Source organism: Vombatus ursinus, unplaced genomic scaffold (genome assembly GCF_900497805.2).
Source record: "Vombatus ursinus unplaced genomic scaffold, bare-nosed wombat genome assembly UNPS02011431.1, whole genome shotgun sequence".
NCBI classification, from domain to species: Eukaryota; Metazoa; Chordata; class Mammalia; order Diprotodontia; family Vombatidae; genus Vombatus; species Vombatus ursinus.
The window spans coordinates 4,026,066-4,049,846 of record NW_020951209.1 but is presented as its reverse complement, the minus strand read 5'-3'; the positions used below and the strand labels follow the sequence as shown (position 1 = coordinate 4,049,846).

At 40.3% G+C, this 23,781-nt stretch overlaps 1 protein-coding gene across 2 annotated transcripts in view; it reads right to left on the bottom strand.

Annotated features, from left to right (window-relative positions):
- The window catches only part of YBX3 (Y-box binding protein 3), a 34,016-nt gene extending 10,486 nt beyond the window's left edge, over positions 1-23,530 (bottom strand). The window contains exons 1-6 of one of the 2 annotated variants that reach the window (XM_027856395.1): positions 23,276-23,530; positions 18,808-18,871; positions 17,788-17,821; positions 12,676-12,765; positions 9,425-9,547; positions 5,181-5,372 (exon numbers count right to left, since the gene is read on the bottom strand). In XM_027856395.1, the coding sequence (XP_027712196.1) occupies positions 5,181-5,372; positions 9,425-9,547; positions 12,676-12,765; positions 17,788-17,821; positions 18,808-18,871; positions 23,276-23,492 (720 nt within the window). In that variant the 5' untranslated portion in view covers positions 23,493-23,530. The remainder of the gene's footprint in view (positions 1-5,180; positions 5,373-9,424; positions 9,548-12,675; positions 12,766-17,787; positions 17,822-18,807; positions 18,872-23,275) is intronic. The other variant, XM_027856394.1, reaches the window with a different exon arrangement.
- Between the last annotated feature and the right edge of the window lie 251 nt (positions 23,531-23,781).

The following is a 23,781-nucleotide window of genomic DNA, read 5'->3' as shown; positions in this document are numbered from 1 at the left end:
TAGCTGACTGGATCCACCAAAAATCTGTTATCTAATTCAATGGGCCCTCACTGTCACAAGGCAATCTCCTAACAGACTTTATATCATACTCTCCATTAGGGACTCAAAGTAGCCCATACTTCAACTGCCTCATGACTCTGCTTCTGAGAACCCCTTTTGCCACTGGTTCAAGTTCTTCATGGAATCTGTCTTGCAGAAGGCCCCAGACCAGCTGTCCCGTACTCCCAGAGGCAGCCACCATGCCCCGACACCATCAAGCTCCACCTGAAGGAGGTATACATACCTCCTTTTCTCCATCCTACTCCTGTTTTTCAGTTTTCTTTGTATGTATTGTCTTCCTCAATTTGAATGTAATCTCCTTGAGGGCAAAGGCTGTCTTAATAAATACTTATTAAATAAACAACCCTTTTCCTTTCTCCTCAAACCTCCTACATTCCCTACCTCTCTACACTTTCTGCCTCTTCCCTCGTAGCTATTTGCAATGAGCTTCCTCTTTGTTTTGCTCTCATCTCTGATTTTCTCTCATCATCCTTCCCACCAAGGCCAAACTCTCTACTTGTGCGCTAGGATCCTTTCCTCTGCAATCAACCAATCCCTTTCTAATTTGCTCTCTCCATTTACTGGCTCTTTTTCTGCTAACTACAAATATCCACAAATACCATTAAAAAAAAAAACTTTCATTTGATATTGTCTTTCTTTCATCCAGAATCACAGAACTTGAGAGTTGAAAGAAACTAACTAGTGGCCAACCAGTCCAACCCATATACAAAAAGAAGGCAAACTGATCTATCCAAGCAGAGGAATACTAACGCTTCTCATCTAAGTTCTGCTTGAAGACTTCCAAAAGAAAGGGAGATCATCATGGCATCTCATTCCACTTTAAAATTTCTATCTGTTGAAGAAATTAAAGCTATCTATAGTCTTATGAAAAAGTGTTCTAAATCACTATTGATTACAGAGATACAAATCAAAACAACTGTGAGGTATCACATCACACTTAGATCGACTAACATGACAAAACGGGAAAATGATAAATGTTGGAGATGTGGGAAAATTGAAACACTAATGCATTGTTGAAGTTGTGAACTCGACCGTTTTGGAGAACAATTTGGAACTATGCCGAAAGGGCTACAAAAATGTGCATACCCTTTAACCCAGCAATAGGGTTTCTAGGTCTGTATCCCAAAGAGATCATAAAAATGGGAAAAGGACCCACAAGCACAAAAATACTTGTAGCAGCTCTTTCCGTGGCGGCAAAGAACTGGAAATTGAGGGGACACCCATCAATTGAGGAAGGGCTAAACATACTGTGGCATATGAATGTAATGGAATACTATTGTGCTATAAGAATTGGTGAGCTGGACAGCTTCAGAAAACCTGGAAAGACTTGTATGGACTGATGCTGACTGAAGTGAACAGAACCAGAAGAACATTATACACAGTAACAGCCACATTGGGCAGTGACTAACTTTGATAGACTTAGTTCTTCTCAGCAATGCAAGGATCTAAGACATCTCCAAGAGTCTCATGATGGAAAATGCTATCCACATCCAGAGAAAGAACTAAGGAGTTTGAATGCAGATTGAAGCATACTATTTGCTCTTTTTTTTTCCTCTTCTGTTTTGTTTTGTTTCTTCTGGTTGCTCCTATTGGTTCTAATTCTTTTTTACAACATGACTAATGTGAAAATATGTTTAACAGAATGTATATGTAGAGCCTGTATTAGATTGCACGCCATCGTGCGGAGGTAGGAGGAGAAAATTTAAAATTCAAAAGCGTATGGAAGTGACTGATGATAATTCAAAATAAATTAATTTTTAAAAAAAAGTTCTATCTATGAGGAAGTTTTCCCAAACTGGTCCCTATGCACCTTCCACCACTGCTCTTGGTTCTGCCAGTGGTATTTAACAGAACACATCTAATTCCTTCACCAAATGACAGCCCTTCAAATACTTGAACATGGCCTTGGGTCGCCTCCTCTACGAGGTAAGTATTCTCACTTCCTTCAATTGATCCTTACATAATAGACACAAGGCCCTTTGCTATGCTGGTTTTCCTCCTCTGCAGACCCTCCAGCTTATTTTTAAATTCCAGCCTATTTTAAACTATGACCCCCAAAATTGAAGACAGTACTCCAAATGGAATCTGATGAGGACAGTGGAACTATCACGTTCTTATTCCTTGAAGATAGGGCCCTCTTAATGTAGCTCAAAATTACATTAGTGTTTGGCGGTCACATTACACTGCTGAATCATAATGAACTTGCAGTCCACCAAGCAACCAGATCCTGTTCAGAAGTGCTATCTAACCATGCTTCCCCTCATCTTCTACTTGTGAGGCAACCCAGGTACAAGAGTTAACATTTCTCCCTATTGAATTTATTAAGGATAGCCCAATGGCCCGTCAAGAACTTTTTAGATCTTGAATATCATCCAGCATGATAGTCATCCCTTCCAGATTTATGTCATAAGCACACCCAGACATCTACGCCTTTATCCAGGTTATTGGAAAAAAAAAAAAAAAAACCATCACAGGGCCAGGCAGATTCCCAGAGTACTTCATGAGACATATCACATCAACGTTAAACCATTAACTACTAAGTCTGACCATTCAACAAATTTTGAATTTGTATAATGTATTATTGTCTAATTTTTCTTTCCAGCTTCTGAGATATTTTATCAAAAATTTTCCTAAAATCTAGATAAAATTACCTACCATAACATTCTCCTCACCTACCAATTTCAGTAATCCTGTCAAAAAGAAATTGAGGTTAATCTAGGACAACCCATTTTCAATGGAATTATGGTTCCATTGGTTATCGTAACTGTTTCCCTTTTTAAATGTCACCAAACATTTCCTTAACAATCTAGAATTTTCTCAGGCATCAAAGTCAAACTCACTGGCCTATCATTTCCAGATCCCTGTTCTCTTTTTGAAAATCAGGACATTTGCCTTTCAATTTTGTAGTGTCTCTCCTATTTTCAATATCTTTCAAATTATCTCCAGCAGTGCTCAGCAATCTTATCTGCCAACACTCAAGGGATATACTTTATCTGGGCAGAGTGTCTCCTGACTGGTCATTTTTGTTTTGGCATTTCCAGTTCAAAAGATCTTTGTCTTTGATAGAGAAAACAAAAATTAGAATTGACCAGCTCATTCTTCAGGTATCACACCCATCATATCCTGCCCACCCCAAGCAGAGGGCTTCTCTTCTTGGAGTCTCCTCTTTCACCCAATATGGCTTTATAAATAAGCATACCTTGGCTTCCCTCAAAAGCCTCAGCTCATCTTGAGCTTCATCACTTCTGACACTTGTTACAAGGCCTGTTTTTCCCACTGTTTTATGACTCTTCTTTTCCCTTGCCTTGATTCCATGCTCTATTAATTTCTTTTGTGAGTTGGTTGAAAAGCCCCCTGACCATGCGGGTTCTTTGTACAAGGCTAATTTTTCTTCTGCATTCTAAATGTTCCTCTTTATATTTTCAGCATTTCATTCTTGAGCATCTCCATCCCAGTGGACCCTTATTTTTCTTCTGAATCCTCTGAAATGCACTTTCCCCCAAATGCAGAATACAAACTATACCCAGATTTCCTCTCCTTTTCTATCAAAAATTCTAGGAAGAAGTGGCCTCTTCCCATAATTTCCACCCTACTGACTATTTTCTCTCGGTTGAGGAAAATTCAGATGTAGAATAATTTCCCCTTGTAGATATCTCCACCTTTTGAACGTGTCTATATGTCTAATATAGACATACATCTACATGTCTAATATAGAAATAATCTTTTCATTCAAATCCTCCCTTCTAATTCATTTATTTCTCAAAGGTACCACCATCACTCAGGTTCATGACCTTTTAGTCATGCCCAAACTTCTCATTTCCAAGTTGTCATATGTGTATTTCCTCCAGCTTATCTCCACCCACATGGCCACCATCCTAGTTCACGACTGGGCTGAACTAAGCCTGGACTACTCCGATAGCCTGGGCATCGAGGTTGTACAGTGTACCAAACCTGGAGTCAGGAAGACTCATCTTCCTGAATTCTAATCTGGCTTCAGACACTTACTAGCTGTGTGACCCAGCGCAAGTCACTTAACCCTGTTGGCCTCAGTTTTTTCATTTGCAAAATGAGCTGGAGAAGGAAATGGCAAACCATTCCAGTATCTTTGTCAAGAAACCCCCAAATGGGGTCACGTAGAGTCAGATACGACTAAAATGAATGAGCGATAAAAGTCTAATAGACTGCCAACTGATCTAATCTATCCTTGCTCTAATCCATCCTTCACACAAATACCAAACTGATGCTTCCCTGTTCAAAAAGCTTCTGCGCAGTATTTAAAACCCTTCACCCTCTGGCTCCATCCTGCCTTTCCAACTTCATTTATTACATATTAATCTCTTCCCCAGACTTTATGTTAAAGCCAAATTGGCTGGCTTATTATACATGATATTGCATTTCCCATCTGTCTTTCCATAGGCTTTTCCATGTCTGAAATGCATTTCCTCCTTACCTCCACCTCTTATAAACCTTACCTTCTTACAAGGTTCCCCTCAAGGATTACCTCCTACACAAGCTCTCTGCTAATTCCTCCATGGGCTAGTACTTTCTCTTCTCCTCCATCTGATCAATAAAACCTAATACATCAAAAGGTAAAAAAAAATTTTGCAGACCTACAAAAGTCTTCATTCCATTATATTCTTCCTTCCTTCACCTCAAAAAAAAAAAAAAAGAAAAAGAAAAAAAGAAAGAAAAAAAGATGCAAGTTTCATGGGCATTAAGAAAGAGTAACCACTGATGGTGATGATATAGCCAAAGAAGGGAAACCAAATAGCTTCAGTGCAATCTAAAAGGATCTTAGAGAATCATAGGTAGGAGGCAGACTGCAAATTGCAACCCTACTCCATAGTTTTTTCCCCCTACCCAAGGAGACTTAGCAAATCCAAAAGTGGCTCACTCACATGGTTGTGTTTTTTTAAAGCTCTACTTAGCTATGATGGCCATGCAGAAGTACCTAGGACTATGGGCTACTTTGTAGCTTTTAAGAGGGGCATAGAAAAGGTTCTGCTCTCACCCAGCTGGAGGAGGAGGAAGAAGAGAGTAGTAGGAGAAGGATGGTGAAACAGGAAGGATTGAAGGGTAAGAGCAACCGCAGGGCAATAAGAATTTGGGTGCCATTTTACCTGCATGCTGTTGGCATGGGGAAAGACCCGTGAGCGACGGTCAAAGGTCTGTCCCACGTGGTATGGCGGGAACCGCCGCTGCCGGTACTGTGGGCGGCGCAGCTGACTCCGAGCCCCAGGGAACTGCCCATCAGCGGTAGGGGGATCGAATCCTTCACTGCTGCCACTCCCTTCCTCCTCCTCCCCAGGGTACTAGCGAAGCAAAGAAATGCAAAGAATCAGAATAGCAAGGAAGAAAGCTAGGCAAGAGCAGCAGCAAAGACTACCGGAATACTGTTGAGTATGAGTCCCAAGAAAAAGAAGTTTCATCTACCCAGAAGAGATCACCCTATGCATCCAAGCTGACAAGCATAGTACTGCATCCAATCTATGCAAGTAAGGTGGTAGATACAAAGTAGTATGAAAGCAATTCATGGTAGATTTGATGGTTATTTAGGTAAATGTTCATTGTTTGCCGATCCACCATCGCAATAACTCCTGATTCTGCGAAACAAAATTATTAGTTCCATCAACACCTAAAATACTATACCACCACTACCCCCAATAAGTTTTAATTCCAATCCAAGCTAGCAGACAAGAATGCAAGCATTTTACCCAAGTATTCTTAGTCTAGCTACATTGTAACTTAGGCATAAAAATTGTTCCAACTCCTATCCCTTTATAATAGAATGTGACAAATAACTGCTGAAAATGGGACCTAAAGATTGAATGGATTCGCTTTTTGTAAGTTGCACTCAATTATTTGACCTGCACATATATAAAATCACAGATTGACATTTTAAGATATTATCTCAAATTCTTATTTTACAAAAACAACAAGGCATGTAACATGTTATAAGTAAACTAGTATAAACTTCAAAAAACAATTTATTTCCACAACATATGGAAAAGATACTGTTATTAGTAAAAAGTTACTTAAAGTCAGTCCACACCTTTCATAGAAGTTTAATAGCAATTTCCATATATGCAATCCAAGATGTCAAAAATCCCCAAAGGTTAAAAAAAAAAACCCAAAACACTCAAGTACCTACCAAGGGAATCCCAACTATTCTCTGGTCTTCCTAGTCTTTAGGAAATAGGATGAAAATGCTCTAAGGGAATCTTCCTCTATTAAAGGATGTTAAAAGAGACCTATTAAACCTACATTTTATACCTGCTCAAAACCGTAAAAGAGAAGATGTGGCCACCAGAGGGCTAGGATTTTTTAAATCCTACCATAGCAGAGAATGTTATCACTAGTCTAGATCGAGGAAATAGAGAAGTTTTATTCCTACTTTTCAGCAAACTTTCTTGAGATAACTTAAACAATTAAAACTTTCAAAGGACAATTAAACTTAAAGATGTTTTAAAGATTCTTTTGTTACATTTAACAATTAGGCTTATTTCCTCAAGAGCAATTTCCATCTTGGGAAGTTTATAAATCTCACACTAGATCCAGCAATTTTTACCAGTTGTATAGCACAAGCAATATAATCTAGCTCAGTAACATCCCCCCACAGGAAGTACACTGACTTAGAAAACCAATATTAGCATTATCTATGTTGTAAAGTACTTATTTTTCTTTATTTTGCTAAACATTTCCCAATGACATTTTAATCTTATTGGGGCAACTCTGGAGCATTTTGAGGGCCTCGTGGGGCCCCAGTTTGACACTTCTGCTATAGCTTATTCAAAAGCCAAAAGTTACAGCTAACATCCTCCCCACCCCAAAACTACATCTTACTGGGCAAGGGATTAAGTGAAGTTTTTTTTTAAGGGAAAGTAGATTGGGAAGAGAGAGAATAAAGGAAACACCTAAGAAATCCAAGATTATAGAAGGAGTAGAGAAGGGGGAAGACAGTAAAATACAAGGGAGAATAGGTACGAGGCTATGGGATTAGTTAGTGAAGGGTCATGAAATAGAGCTATCAGAATTAGCAGATATTATATCAGGGTACTTCTAGAACCCTGGAATAATGATAGCATAATTCTTGGTGGAATAATTGCCAGATAACTTAATCCTTTGAGATATTTGCTAGATCCTTTATGGAGATAAAAACAATTCTGCAGATGTCTCCAAACCAGAACCTAATCTTCCTGGGGTATTTAGGATCGTGAGTGTCTTAGTGGTATGCTGCACACAGCAATGAATTTGGGAATCAGGAATACCCGAGTCTGAATCCTGCTTCAGACACTTGCCAGATGCATCACTCTGGAAAAATCATTTAACCTTTCCCTCAGCCTTCATCTGTGAAATGGGGATAACAACACCAACATAACAGCTGTTATTAGGATCAAATGAAATAACATCTGTCAACCACTTTGGAAACCCAAAAATGGGAGGGGGAAAGAAAATAGATGTGTTAAGTTACTATTATGATGATGATTGTGGATCTGGGCCACCTTTGATCCATCCCTTCAGATAAATATAAAAGAGAGCATTGTCTTCCAAGAGAGCTCCAGTCAAATCAAAACCCAAAGGAACAGAACCTTAATGAAGAAAGTCACTGGAGACTGCATTTGATTTTATAACCTTTAAGACCGATACTGAAATAGTTTTATCTTATGTGGGAGTTAGGTTCTTAAAAAAAAACTGCATAAGGTAAAAATCAGTTAAGACAAAATTGTCCTCTTTCTACAGCGGGTCTCCAAGGCATATCCAATAGCACATCACCTTTGAACAATGCAGGTTAATAGAAGTCAGAAAGACTAAAGTGCAACTTCAAGAAAAAAATTGGTTCTAAGGTCAGATTGGACCATAAAAAGCAGGGCAAGTTGAAAATTCACATTTTTCATCTCATGCTAACTTCAGGGTATACACACCAAGTGGAATGGTAGCACTATATATTTGAAAGTTCAAATTAGCCAGAAAATCTCCTGTGTTAATCAATAACGGTATTTAGCAATTGATTTCTACAAAAATAAAAGGCTTACTTGACAAGTCTTTTTTTGTAGGGGGGGGGCAATCAGGGTTAAATTAAGTGACTTGCCCAGGGTCACACAGCTACTAAGTGGCTAAGGCTAGATTTGAACTCAGGTTCTCCTGACTCCAGGACTTGTAAAGTCTTAACAGTGAACTGTCATCTGATACTCTCCTATTCTAAATATTTACAGATGATCTAGGGTCTGACAGTAGTGATTGGCAGAGAGGTAAGTGCAGAACACTCTAAGATGCATCATAAATTGTGCATGCAGACAAAGCTAGATAACTGAAATCCCATGCACTAACACTACATAGCCTAAGCCAGCCCCAAAGGGAAAAAATACTCAAGAATTAAATCCTGCAGACACAAAAAGAAACAATTTTGATTGAAAGGTTACATAAAGAAATCAATGTGGATACAGAGCACACTCATCAATTAATACATGTTTTAAAAACCTGTAAAGAGCAAACTTTGTCTTTATTTACATAAAAGAAAATGGAATCTGCAAATCACAGTCCAGTAAGATTCACCTCAATCCCTGGCAAAATTCTAGAATTAATTACTAAAAGGGATGATGTTAGAAACATCAAAACAGTTAGAAAAGGAAAAGCCAACAACAGCTTCACAAATAACAAGTAATTACAAACAAATCTCACATCTTTTTTGATGTTATCTCATTCTTTAACAATGACTTGGATAAAGACACTGACAGTACGTTTATAAAATCTGAAGATGATTCAAAGCTAGGAGAGAAAGCTAACTGAATCCAAAAAGATCTCAGCAGGCTAAATAAAATGTAATAGTGATAAGTGCAACATCATCTCTGAGAAGGAGGTATGACTAGTCAAAAGTTCACGTGAAAAAGACTTCAGTAGTTTCAATGAGGTTCAGCAAATTGAAGGTACAATATGAATCAAATATATAATATGGTAACCAAAAAAATTAATCTTAGGCTGTAATAAGACAATTAATGCTGACAGTCCCACTATACTCTGCCCTGTTCAGACCACCTCTGATTATTATGTTACATTCTGGGGTATCGTATTTAAGGAACGACATTGATAAACTGGAGTGCATCCAGGAGAGCAAGCAGGATGGTAGGTAAAAGGATGAAGGGCATGATATTAATTCCATGAGCACTGGTCAAAGGAACTAAGGATGTGCAGTCCGAAGTAAACACTAAGGGAGAGATAATGCCATCTCACAAGATAGTAGATTTACCATCACCAGGTCTTCCTCCAGCCAGATCATGATTTGTTGGGTATGTTATAGAAGGGATTTTTATTCAGATATGAATTGGCCTCAGATCTCTTCCAGCTTTGAGATTCTGCGACTACTCACACTACGAGGAGGCCCACGACGCCGACCATAATAACCACGTCGGTAACGGCGCCGATCTGCAGCATAGCGGCTACCTTCCACAGGAACTCCATCTGGGCCAGTTACATTGGCTGCTTCTGCCCCCTGAAAAGAAAATTCTACTTTTAACAAAGCATGAGGAAGAAACAATGGCATTAAAAAGTTAATATGGATATGTGGATAATATGGGTTAACTACTTATGAACTGAATTAACAATAGTTTTAAAACATGTGGACAGTTACAGCCTGGAATGTGCCTATCGGACCCTGGATGTGGAGTCAGTTGAGACGTAGACTCACATCTCACCCTCTTGTCCTGGGCTGGGTTAGGTGACCTCTGAGCTTCAGCTGTATTACAAATGGAACCAGAATCTTATTGTGAAGTGACACGCAAACATAACAGATGTTAAGGAGTTAGAATAGACATCAGGTCATCTAATTCAATAACTCCTCCAACAGTGGTTCCCAACCTATGCAATGAGTGGAACTCAAAAAATGACTCAAATTAACATGCTTTCTGCAGACAGAATAATGTATTGCTTTTCTTTTCTTTTTCCTAAATTTAGTACAGCTTTGTCATTGTGAAATTTCATCATCGAGCTATAGTACATAGTATGATAACAGGGCATCCACAAAATTTGACACTACTTGAAAAGGCTATAAATTACTATTCTGACATTCCTGACAATTAGATACCCCATCTTTCCTTTTTGGCCTTTCATGAAAAAAGAAGACTACTACCTTCACCTTCCAAGGCAAACCATTCCACTTCTGGATAGCTCTAAGTTTTCTTTATATCTCTTGTATCAACCCCTCTCTCTACATAGCTACCACCTCTCTTTCAGGGCATCAAGCCCAACACCTAGACTACCAACAGACTACTAACTGGTGTCTCTTCTCTCTACAAACATCTTCCATACAACTGAATGACATTCTAAAAGCATGTAAGTGTCCTGCTCTTTTCACAGCCTGGCTACTAGACATATATTATTCCCTTCACATACACTAATATACAGCCAAATTGTCTGTTCACACATGACAGCTCATCCTTTGTTTCTGTTTCTTTGCACAGGGTGTGCCTCATGCCTAGAATTAATCCTCTCCTTCGTCTCTGCCTCTCAAAATCCCTAGCATCCTGCAAAGGTCAGTTCAGGTGCCACATCCTACGTGAGGCTTTTTCCAATTCAAGAAGTTTACCTGCAACATGACTCTGTTTCTGACTATCTTCTAACTTTTCCTACCTTATTCCTATCTACCCCATTCTAGCCCCGCACCCCTTCAAGTTCCTTTTAACTATTATCTTCCCCAATTAGAATATAAGTTTCCTGAGGGCAGGGACAGTTGTTGTTTTTTTTGGGGGGGAGGGTGTTGTAATTTGGATTTCCAACACTTAACACAGTGCTGGACCCTCAGTAAGCCCAAAAAAAGCTTTATCTAATCTAATGTGGGACAGCTAGGTGGCATAGTGGATAGAGCACTGGGTGTAGAAACAGGAAGACTCATCTTTCTGAGTTCAAATCAAGCCTCAGACACTTACTAACTGTGTGACCCTGGGCAAGTCACTTTATCCTGTTTGTCTCAGTTTCCTCATCTGTAAAATGAACTGGAGAAAAAAATGGGACATTGCTCCAATATCTTTGCAAAGAAAACCCCCAATGGGGTCATGAAGAGTGGGACACGACTGAAAGAAACTAAACAACAATAAACTAATGCTTCTCACATAAAATTACTTTATATCTACTTTTACATTTACATATTGTTTCTCCAAAAGAATGCATACTCTTGGGGATAGAGGACCTCCTTCTCTCACCCCCGCCCCCCACAAGCATCTCCAGCCTAGTATGCATGGGCTTCATAAGTGCTTGGTGACCAATCTACAGAGAGACTAAATTTGCCTCTCTGCACCAACCATTCACAATGATACTAGTTTTGCCCCCTCAGAATCCTTCAAATAATTGAAAACAGCTATGATGTCTTCCTCCAAAGTCTTCTCTTCTCCTAGTTACTCTAGGTGTGGTCCAACTAAGGCAAAGCATACAGCAAAACTATCACTTAACTTGTTCTAGACCCATATTAGACCTCATTTAGATAAGTTTCCGTTGCAGTATGTTTTTGAAAGCATTTTTTCCCTTTAATTCCCTTTATTTTTTTGCTTTAAATTAAGCAATTTTAAAAAATAAATATTCATCAATGGGCAAAACTACCAGATAATACCGTAAAGTGTGATAATATACTACTAGATTTAAAATGTCACTTTAACTCATGGATCAAAAAGACTGAAAAATGCAACAACAAAAAGGACATACTTGCAGAAAAAACTCAGTTCAGTAATATGCAAAGACTTCTTATAGTCCAGGGATTCATAAAATTCTTCCCCTCCCCCAATATTTTGATAACTGTAATTCAACAAAACAGATTTCCTAGGTAATTCTATGTATTTTATGCATGTAAAAACATTGTTCTGGGAGGGGGGCTTTGTAGGCTTCAAGCAACTACCTAAGAAGTCTGAAAAAGATTAAGAAGCCCTGCTATAGACCCTCCAGAAATCAACAAGTGATGTCTGGCTATTCTCCAGAATCTTCAGCCAGTCCTTCACTACTACTAAGATTCTTGTTTGCTTTGTATCTAACTGATTTCACAATCAAAACCTGAATGGTAACAGTAGATTCATCACTTACAACATTTTATTCCATCTTTGCATCATTCTTTCTTTTTTCAGGTCAACTCTCAAGTTAGATTAGTTTGGGATTAAAAGCATACCCACTTACATATTCATGTGGGAAAGATACTGGGGGTCTGAAGACTATTCAATTATTGGCCAAAGGATAGAAGTTAGAAGGGGGCAGATTCCTGTTCAACGTGGATGAACATTCTACATTCTGCTTTACTTTCAAATGTACTTAATCCAAAGCCTCTGATCAGCCAAGGAATAAAATAGCCAGTGCTGCTTCACAAAATGGCTGGGCCAGACCTAGGGCACAGTCCAGGTTCCATTGTTATGCCTGATTCTAACCCACCATCTTAGTTTTGAAGATTATTCCACAAGAGTACAGTTATCCCACCTAGAATTTCTCTAAAACCAAATCCTGAAGTTAAGATCAGATAATTAAAATCATCCTACTCTAGCCAACAAGGTATTGCAAAGGGGACAAGAAAATAATATTAAGACCTGCATTAGACTATATGGAATCACAAGAGTTAACAGAAGACACAAATGATAAATTTGTTCTTACCTTCTCTCCTTCAACCACATCAAACTCTACAATTTCTCCATCACCCACACTACGCAAATATTTCCGTGGATTATTTTTCTTGATAGCCGTCTGTTGAGAGAAACAGAGAAAACTTATCAATAGAACCTGGCCCCATTTTTTTTGCTCCCATGATCCCAAACTGGTTCTCTGAAAAGGTACTTTTTTTTTCAGTAATTACTGACATTTAAAAAGTTGTCATTCCTCAACTAAGGTGACATACTAATAAAGATAAAAGGGCAGTGCTTTACTTAAAGGGTTAACATGTAAGTAATAAGTTTTTGGGAAGGTAATACTTTCCTAGTGCTTACCATGGGTACAACAGGACGACCCAAAGCATGCGCCTGCTATCATAGGGGCAGATCCTGAGAATGCATTGTCATGGAAAGGTCATATTACTTACATGTTAGCCCTTTAAGTAAAGCAATCTCAAATGGGGAGTTTCTTCCTATCTACCATCAGACAGGCAAAGTAAACTAACAACTCAAAATGAGTTGCAAAGAGTAAATCAGAGGAATAAAAAACAGACAGGGTTAAAAAGTTACTTTGAGAAAATATTTTAATACTAGAAAAACCCACCACCTCTTTGGATTCATTTAGAAGTTGTATGGGAAAAGTGAGAAGACAGAAATGATACACAATTTAAATATTTTGTTGATAGCCTCATTTTCCTGTCTCCTAACTTTAACCATAGCACATAGCTTTCCATTCCTAAATGTTCCCTTAAATGATCAGAATAATGAAAATACAACCACAAGTCGAAACAGCTCAACATTAGTTTTGTACAAATTCTCACTCCCTTCCCATCCTCCCACCTTTAAGGGAAAAGATCGAAGGGAAAACATAATTTCATTTAATGTCTTAACTCTCCCTTGAAGAGCTACCGTGTAACTTGTATGGTAACAGAGGCCCAGTTTCTATACAACTAGGCCAATCTTATTTTAAAGTGATTAAGTATGTGTAATCCAGACCCTCCCCTATTCTCTGTGAGTAGGAGGGAGAAGAAGAGAGAGAGTTAGCCAACAGGGCAGAGAAATCACCCACAAAAGGGGAGGGGGGAAAAAGCAATTAAAGACAGGATGTGTGCTTATACATATGCAGCTACTATTCTAATAACAACCCCTCCCTGCCTCCTAGTTCCTTTTTCCTGTTAAACTGGGCAGGCCTCAGCACATCTGGATGAATCACAACTTTGAATCATTGTAATCAGATCATTTTTATAGGCTAATCAAGACTGGACACTAGACAGGGAACTTACAGATTCCTTACTGAAACACAGACAATTCCAGAGAGTGCTTTATTTACTTACAATACTGACCTCCTACAGCATGTAGGTCTTGGGAGGTAGGTCGAAGCCATACTAAATTAATCCAATAAAAGGTTTCTAGGTAGAATGGAAATAACTCCAAAAAGAAACATTACAGCCAGACCTATGAAATAAGGTATGTAAAGTGTTTTGATCACTTTCAAGTGATCTGTAAATGTCAGTTCAGAGACCTAGAGATAGAATGCAGCTTACAGGCCAATCAGGCTAGCCTCTTCATTTTAATTCTAAATAGGAAACAGTTCTAAGGAAGTGAGGTTGACTTGCCCCAAGGTCACACAGATAGTCTAAGGAACCCAGGTCCCCTGACTCCAAAGCCAGTGAGTAGTCTTTCCATTTACCATGCTGCCTTTAACGGTTTTCAACAAACAGAAGGCATGGCAGGGATAGCACTGCAGTCATAGGAACAGGAAGAACCAAAGAAACAAAGAAGGGAAAGTATACAGAGAGAATGGCAAGTAAACCAGTTTGGCTCAACTGCAGAGGGAAGATAAGATTAAAAAGTAAAGGCAGGGTATAATAGGCCTCACAATGGCACCCTAAGGAATCTAAACTTTACTTACTGTTTATTCAATAAGAAATTATTAAAGTTTTGAATAGCAATGACATGATTTAGTTTGTGCTGAAGAAAACTATCCCTCATATCACTGCTGGTCTAAGGCTACTACGATAGTACAGAAAGGGGGCAATGAAAGTCTCTACTATGGTAACTGACAGGAGGGAAAAAGAGATGAATGGAGAGATCAGGACCATAATACTGGATTAACTGATTGAATAACGAGGGAAGAGAAACAGTAGAGTCCAAGGTACCACTAAAGTTGCCAACAGGAGAGACTTACGTCATGCTCCAGACATAAAGTTGTATCAAAACGAAAAGCAGGTTTGAGAGTACAAGTTAAATCCACTTTATTTTGACACAGTCGGCCTAAAGTGGGACATTCCAGCGACAATGTCCTATGGTCAGTTTAATGTACAGATAATGGAAGGAAGGCTCTCAGTTTCCTCCTCTGAAAAATGGAAGAGGGGGTAGACTAGAGGGCCTGAGGTCCCTTCCAACTCTTAGATCTATGATTCTATGAAGTCTGGAGAGAGGTCAGAGCTATAAATATAGATCTGGGAAGTGAAGTCATGGGAGTAAATAAGATTGCTCAGGGAGAGCAAAAAGATAGAATCTTAAGGACTACCCACCTTACTGAGATGGAACAAAGACAAGCAGACAAAAATGAGCTTTTAAAGAGACAGGAAGAGAACAACCAGGAAAGTATAGTATCCCAAAAGCCAAGAAAAAGGTAAATATTCAAGAGGTAACAGGTAATGACAACTGCTACATAGAGGTCAAGGAGGTTAAGGATACTCAAAGGAGCCAGACTGCAGGGATATGAGGAAGGATATCATGTGTACACTACTTTTTCCTCACCCAAGCTTTGGCCATGATGGGTGAGAAGAAATGAGATGGTAGATGAATGAGGTAGCAGAGTCGAGGTAAACCTTAAAAAGAGGGGGGTGGGAAAGTGACATAAACAGAAGGGAAGAAGACAATGAAAAGAAACTGAAGACAAAAGGGAAAGGGAGAAGGAAAATTACTAAGGCAGGTAGAGGGATTAATTGCCCTTCCTAGACAAGAGGAAAAAACTGAAAGGATTATATGAAAATTTTGCAGTGGAGTTTAAGAAGCTAGCATCTGATTGCCTCACACACCACAACTAGCTAATTCTGTGCCTAAAGCAAGAATATAAAATCATCTCCCCCCCTCCTTAAAATGGGGAGAGGGGGGCAGCATATGCTTGAGACAGCATATGTAGATATATTTTGTGATTTTTCTACACCCCTGATCTTTGCTAAACCAATCAAGTGTCTCATTAGCTCCATGCTTGTTACAGCCCTGAATTATCAAGCACCAGTGAAGGCCTAGCTCACATTATGCAACACAAACTTTCACAAGCAGACAGGATTTTGTACCTGTTCTGCTAAACAACCCAAATGCAGCAGGAGGTTCCAAGAGTAGACCAGATGTTCCTCCTCACCAAGACTGAGGATTACCAACCAGTTCAATAGTGACAAGGGGCTAAGAGATTCTAGAGTGAATCAATATTTCGATTTCCCAATTTTTTTGTCCAGACCTGAGATTTGATTGATGTAGGGCTACCAACCAAAGCAGACATGCTAGAATCGCCTCAGATATTGAGTGGTCAATCAACTTGCCCAGGGTCCTGACTCCTGATTCCAGAGCAGGGTCCCAATCAACTAAACCTCTTCCTACTTATTATCATAGACTTAAGAAAAAGGTTTGTGTACACAGTCATTTCAGACATACATCAATCCACACAAAAACTTTTTAAAAAACACAACTTTTCTAGTAAGTAAAGGCGAGCCTCTTTCTGCAGTCCTGAATATAGCCAAGCCCTGAATGCCCCACTGAGGTACTGATAAGCATCACTTGCAGCAAAGAGGTCCATGTTTTGTCCCATTCCTACTCCTCTAGTCTTAACCACCAGAGGATTTAGAACTATTTTTCAAACGAAGCCCACAGGATATGCTCCTGTCACAACTTAACCAAATCACATAACCAGAATACCATACTACTACTCTTAGCTTTCTTAACAAAGCTGAATAATGCACTATGAACTGAGGCTTTAGTCTCCCACTATATTCACTTGTAGCTATAGATAAAATCAACCAACTGGCTAAGAGAATGAATGGCTCCTTCAGCAAAGGACTAAGGAGGAAATACAAGGTTAGGGCCATAAGGAAATACATGTTCACACTTGAAAAATGGGCTAAGAAGCAGAAGAAAGTATTCTGAAGCAGAAGAGTTAATGATTTCATTAGCTCCATTGCCTTACAGGATAAGATACAAATCCTAAGTCTGACATTTCAGGCTTAGGAGGCTCCCACCTACTTTTGCAGCCTTATTTCATGCTACTAATTCTTTAGAAGCTGTGTTCTAGACAAACAAACTACTAGACATTCCCTAAATCCCACACTTCATCTCCTCCCTCCATTTGCAAAAGTCACTCTCCATCTCTGCCTCTCTGAATCATTCAAGAATTCTCCCCTCAATTCCTGGAGCCCCTATCGTTTGCATTCTCCCTCAATTCTTCTTATACTATACATATCTGGGGACATTCCTTCCAGTAGATTATAAGCTCCTTAATGGCAGCGATTTGTGTGCAGGTGTTCACCTAGCACAGGCATTCTTAGCCTTTTCAGTGTCATGGACCCCCTTTGGCAGTCTGGTGAAGCCTAATGCTAAATTTCAGTATTTGTAAAAATAAGGATGAATTTTTACCCATCTAAGTTAATGGATTCCCCTGAAATCCATCCATGGTCCCAGAGGTTAAAAACCTGTGCTTTCATAAACTATCAAGCTCCTTCATTCAGGGCAGGGATTGTTTCTGTTTTTGTCTTTATATCCCCATTGCCAAGCAGGGTACCCAGTGTGTACAGGGAAGGCAATTAAGGGTTTGTTAAATTGAAGCAGGATGTTTACTAACAGTAAAGTACCACAGGCAAAAAATAAAAAATTATTATGCCAAGGACAAAAACTTCAAAAGGTATGTCTGTATAAGAATCGTGGATGATAAAAATAAGTCACTTTAAAAAGCAAAAGAGGGGCATTTATTTATCTACTTTATCCATTCCTCCATAATTTATAATAAAATCTGATAATGCTGAGTACAAATGAGTTCTTAGACTTGTGTTATTTAAGTGCAAAGTTGTATAATATTCTGAGTTAGGAAATTCACAGCTCTATCATCCATCCCTCTTACCTGATGTACAAACACATCTTCTTTAGTGTCATTTCTGTGGGAGGAAAGAAAACAAAACAAAAATCTCACAATTAAAAAGAAAGTACTAAGTATGGATTAAATTTTTTTTTATAGATTGTCTTCATAAAGAACAAGGATCCTACCCCAGAGAATAACTAAGAAAATAACTTAGCACCTCTTTCTAAGGTAAAAGAACATACAAAAATCTTTTCAAAGTCCCCTAGGAATCACCCTACCCTTGCAAATCAAAAGACGTAATATTCCTCATGCTAATTAACACCAAAAGACTGCCCCAAATGTCAACCCTGACATTCTTTTTGCTTCATCACACAATCTATGGCACAAGATCCAAACTTTCAAACACTTCACACACACAAGCACCTCTTCTGCCTTCCCTTTCTGCCCCACATGGTGTGTAACCAGAGCCTCAGTTTGTTCTCTCAGCAAAGGCAGAGAGAGACTGTCAAAAGGACAGGGCACAGCTGTGAGCGAGGCTCTCCTTACACTGATATTCAAAACAGCCCCCTCAAGTGAGGAGGGGGGTGGGAAACCACAGGGAAAACGTCAAAACTAATATTATATGCTCAATGCTACTCCAAGTAGCCCCAAACCCCCTTCCAATTCCTACAAGGGCAAAAGACAACCTAGTTTGGCAAGATACTATATTGAATCTACCACCTGGGTTTTAATTTCAAGTCTGCCCCTACAAGTTTTATGATATTAAGTCATTTAAGTTCTCTGGGCCTCCCTCCATTTCCTCACATATAAACTGAGGGAATTGAACTTGGTAACCTCTACAGTTCTTTCCACCTCAAAATTTCTCCCCACTTTATCTTTTAAAATAGTTTTCCTTGCAGAGACTACTTTAAGAATTAAATTTATTCTTCACTCTTTTAGGAAACAATAGCTTTATAGCACTCAAAAACCTTAACAGTCATTAATTAATAAATCTTAAATAAAATTATCTGATAAAAACTACTTGTGGCACCACAGAAGCCACTGTAAAATTAAAATACATACCGATTGATAAAACCATATCCATTTCTGACGTTGAACCATTTGACAGTGCCAAGGACTTTGGTGGCTAAAGATTAAGCAGATATTAAGTTAGTTGATAGCCTACAAACAGATAAGGATTCCCATTAATGGAAGTTAAGCATTTCTCAAAACCCACCAAACACAGAGGATGAAACACTACCAGTTTAAATACAAAAGACAGAAGAAAATGAGCAAAGAGAATGAGAATAGGTAGGCCTTGTTCTTGGTATAAAATTTGATTTCGAGATTATTCAGAATATTCTAGATTATTATTGTAGTAACTAGAAAAAGAATACAGAAAAGTGCTCTTTATGTTCAGTATTTGAAGATTTTAAAGTACAAGAGTACAAGAGTCAGATAACATGAGAGATAGATGAACTACCAAGATCTATCTTTTCTCGTTTTGAGATATAATTAATGCCTCACAGCAACCCCATTTTCATGGCAGAAGCCAGGCACAGCAATAGAGAGGGGGCTGTCCAAATAGAGGACTAAATGGGGCAATTAGATGGCACAGTGGATAGAGCACCGGCCCTGGAGTCAGGAGGACCTGAGTTCAAATCACAGTCACTTAAAGATTACCTAGCCAAAAAAACAAACAAAAAAAAAAAACAACCACCACCAAACAAATAGGGGACTAAACATGAGCCATTGAACCAAGAACAGAACTGAGACTACCCTGGTGTGGTCCTGGCACCCAAACCACAATACATGATGTAACAGGCCTTTTGTAAATGCAACAAGATTATATTCCCTCCTGTAACCAATTGAAGTAAAAACCAATTTTATTCTCTGAACTCCCTCAAATTTGCTGCCCATCCCCTACTACTCCTCCTCCTCTTCCGCCAACTCCCTGTTACAGGGCTGTTTACCAAGCTTTAGGTAGCTCATTACTACAACAAGATAACCTGTCCTCCAAACAGTCACTTTATTCCCCTTTTGATTTATTTGCTCCTCTTAGGCACAAGCCCTGATTTTTAAACCAACTCTGTATGCCACCAAAAATCTGCCTCTTGTGGAAATTTGTATTTTAATTAAAACTTCAACAAACCAGTACTAAAATTCAGAGGATGCATCAGAATGAAATATTTTTCAGAAGCATACACACAAGTTTACCTAAGCAGTTATCAATACAAGAGGTGGAAACTATCACCTAGAGAGAATTATCCTTTTTAATGAACAAGGAAGATTGAAGTATCATAACAGAGCAACTCTTTATAGTCAACATGTGGATACATCTACATACTTCTCACTGAAAAGTTTACAGTTGCTAAGCATTAGTTTGCAAATTCAGGACTCTAGTACTAAATCACTAATTTTCTTAAAATTTGCATCAAGTTGTTATTTTACTCTGAACTTCAACCAGGTTGATAATACTACACTCATGTTGGTGGGCTTTTGCAGTTGTATTTTTGGTTGTCTAAGGAAGAATCAGCAACAATACTAAGTGAAAATATGTTAAGTTTGCCTCCTGTTTCAATTAAAACAAAATAAAGGAAAATTTTTTTTTTCCTTTAGGCAACTGGGGTTAAGTGACTGGCCCAGGGTCACACGGCTAGTAAGTGTCAAGTGTTTGGTCTGAGACTGTATTTGAACTCAGGTCCTCCTGACTTCAGGGCTAGTGCTCTATCCACGGCACCACCTAGCTACCCCACAAAGGAGGATTTAAGTGAAGACCAAAGAAATAATTTTACCTCCACTCTGGGACATCTCCATACTTCTGACCTAACCTAAAAGGTAGCTGAGGAAAGGATTTTATTTTTACAGTTTTTCTGCTGGCAAAAGAGGTGCCAATTCAGATGTGACAAATTCATTCTGTAGTCCTCAATATAAATATAAACAAGTACTAGGTGATTTCAACAACTGAGAAGTCTGGAAATCTCATTTAAATGAGGTGTCAAAATAAACAGAACAAAGAATATTTTGTATATGCTATTAAGTCATAGTTTTAACAAAATGAAATTTTTTGGCTCTCACTTTAGTCTGTCCCAAGCCTCATAGCATGGGAATGTAACAAAATTAGAAAACCACACCAAGTCTTAGTGTGCACCATGTAACTGACAAAGATCTGTGTTGCCTTTCTATAATGACCATAAATGTATAAACTGTATAGAAATCCCACTGAATCAGAGGCTTATTCTGAATGACACCAATCCAATGGCTTGGATTAAGCCTATCTATTAACCATGCCTACAATAAAAGATTTAGAATTGTGGGGTTTTAGCCAATAACCCCTTCATCTGTCAGAGTAGGGGAAAAGAAGCATAAACTCCTGTCTAATAAGAGGAGTTGAGTGAGTTTGAAGACATAAGGAAAGATGCCTGTAGTCTGAATCCATCCATCTAAACTGTTTTCAAACCAATGCCCTCAAATATGTGGAAGTAGTCCTTAATTTAATTAGCAATCACCTTAACATTTAGATTTTCAACGTGAAGGCTGAGGACAACTAAGATGACAATGTTTAACATTCTTTCTCTAGCCTCTCATTCACCACTTTCTCCTTTGCAAATGTGGTTACTACTAAAGTTTAGAATAGAAACAAAGGAATCTATGAACACTTTATTTTTAAAAGCATTTCTCTTAGAATATTTTGTATTGTGGTTATGAGATTATTTTAACCCTCTACTAAGTAAGAAGATAACAGCATGAAACTTAGGTTACATCTAGTATATCACTAACACTATACTGTTATGCAGAGTAGATCCAACATATGCAGAGGGGGAAAAAAGGTCCTTATTGAAAGATTGTAGGTTCAACTACACCTAACCACCCTGAATCTAACCCAGTTAGGTTACACACCTTCCCCATGCCATTCAGGGAAGATCATCTTCACATCCCCCCCCCCCCCAAAAAGGTGTGTGGGTATGTGTAGGATTTCCATGTTGATGATTTCACTCATATTTTTTTTTCCACCCAGGTTTTGTTTACCGAAGCCAAGAGGCAAAAACAAAAAACCTATGGGGGATAAGGCAGGGATACCAGCAAAATACTTATCAAATTCCTAGGACTTACTGCCCAGGGATACTTTCTTGCAGTCATCTCTCAATGAGGCATATTTTAAGCACATCAAATACCATCAATATTAATTACATTCAAGACTTTTTTTGCATAAGCAAGAACCTGTTCGCTTAACTTCTTAATCAAGCTTTATTACACCCCATGGATGTTCACTGGATGCTGTGAATGTAATATTCGCGGTAGGGGTAGTCTCGTCACCAATCCTTCACTCTTTACTCAGGTTTTGACCAGTTCCACCCCACCCCCATTAATGGCCCTAGAAGCCAGGTCAGAAAAATAAGTATCAGGGGAGTGGTGTATGTTTTTCTACTTAGGCATCTCACACCCACAGACTAACTTTTGAGTTTAAAAGAGTGAATGACAGCACATACACACCCTTTAGTCATCTTATTCGCCACCCACACGCAAGCATACACACCTGATTACAGCCTGGTTCTTGCCTTCCCTAAACACAGTCAACAGGGTGTAACAAGAGGGGAGGGGGGAGGAGCACCATGTGGCCAAAACTTTAAAGGATTTCTATTCCTGTCCAACCGACAGATTTCACCCATTTTCCTGCCAACCCTTCCGGGATAAAGCTGATTACAATCCACATTAACAGGATTTTATGTCACAGCAGTTGTAAGCATATGCGGGTCCCAAAGTGGAGGGGCAGAGAGCCTGGAGAGGAGCAGAAAGCCCAACCCAACAGGGTTAGCAATGTGGGATTCTCACTGTGGGGGAGGGGTAAGAACAGATGATGGAAAGGCTTGTGTCAGCGAGTTAGGAAGGATTCTCCGACAGGAAAGCAACACCCCTTTGTCGGTAAGATGCGTGGCTCAGACGAGAAGAAATGGCGTCTATCCCACGAGGGAAAGGGCATCCAGGACCGGACACATGCACCTTGCAAGGAAAAGATACCCCCTTTCCTGCCTCTCCTTTAATAGAATCTTCCTGTTTCCTTCGGTACAAACGCCCTCGGTCCTCCCTACGGGAAGGTGAACCTGAATTCCCTTCCTTCCCTGTCTTTACCTTCCTTAAAACCTCCTCCATCAGACTTTCTCTGACACTCTCTCCCCTCATTAGGGGTGGGGGTGGGGAGAGAAGGAGCTGCGGGCGGGACTGGAGCGCAGAAGAACTGGAACTTGGGGAGGGGGATTGCACATAGAGAAAACACGTGGACCGTTCGGGGCGTACTCACCTGAGGAGGGGGGGGTGCCTGGCTCAAGGTGACGGGGGCGGACGCTTGTCAACCACACACACACACACACACACACACACACACACACACACACACACAGTCGCACTCGCACTCACACGTGCGCACACTCACACGCGCGGAGCCCGGCTAGCCAGCACGTGCTTTCAGCTCCGGACCCCCCACGTGGAGCCGCGCTCTCCCGGGGCGGCCACGACCCCGGTGCCCCGCGCGCCCGGGGTCAGGGGCTCTCACCGAGAACTTTCTTTTCCGGGTCTTCCGTGGTTGCGGAGGCGGCGGCTGGGGCGGGGGCCGGCGCGGCCGCTGCGTCGCCGCTGGGGTTGCTCCCCTGGACGGCGGCGGCCGGGCCGGCAGCCGGGGGGGCGCCGCTGGTCGCTGGGCTCTTGGGCGCGGGGTCTGGGGCCGCCGCCGGGGCCTGGGGCTGGGGGGTGGTCTCGCCCGCCTCGCTCATGCCGCTGTCCGTCGCTCTTCCCTCGGCCACCCGCGGTGGTTGGTCGGCGGTTGGTGGTAGCGGTGGCAGCTGGGCCGGCGCGGCCGTGGCTGGTCCTGGAGACGCCGGGGGAGGCGGCCCGGGGCTCGGGCAGGGGGCCGGTGTCGCGTCGGGGGTGGACGCGGGGATGTTGCCAGCGGCGGCTCGAGCTGTCGGGGCGGCGCGCGCACTCGATCTTACTGCCCGGAAAATGGCCCGCTCAAGTTTTTCTAGGTGCCCGGGAGGGGGTGGGGGGAGGGAAGAGGCGGGG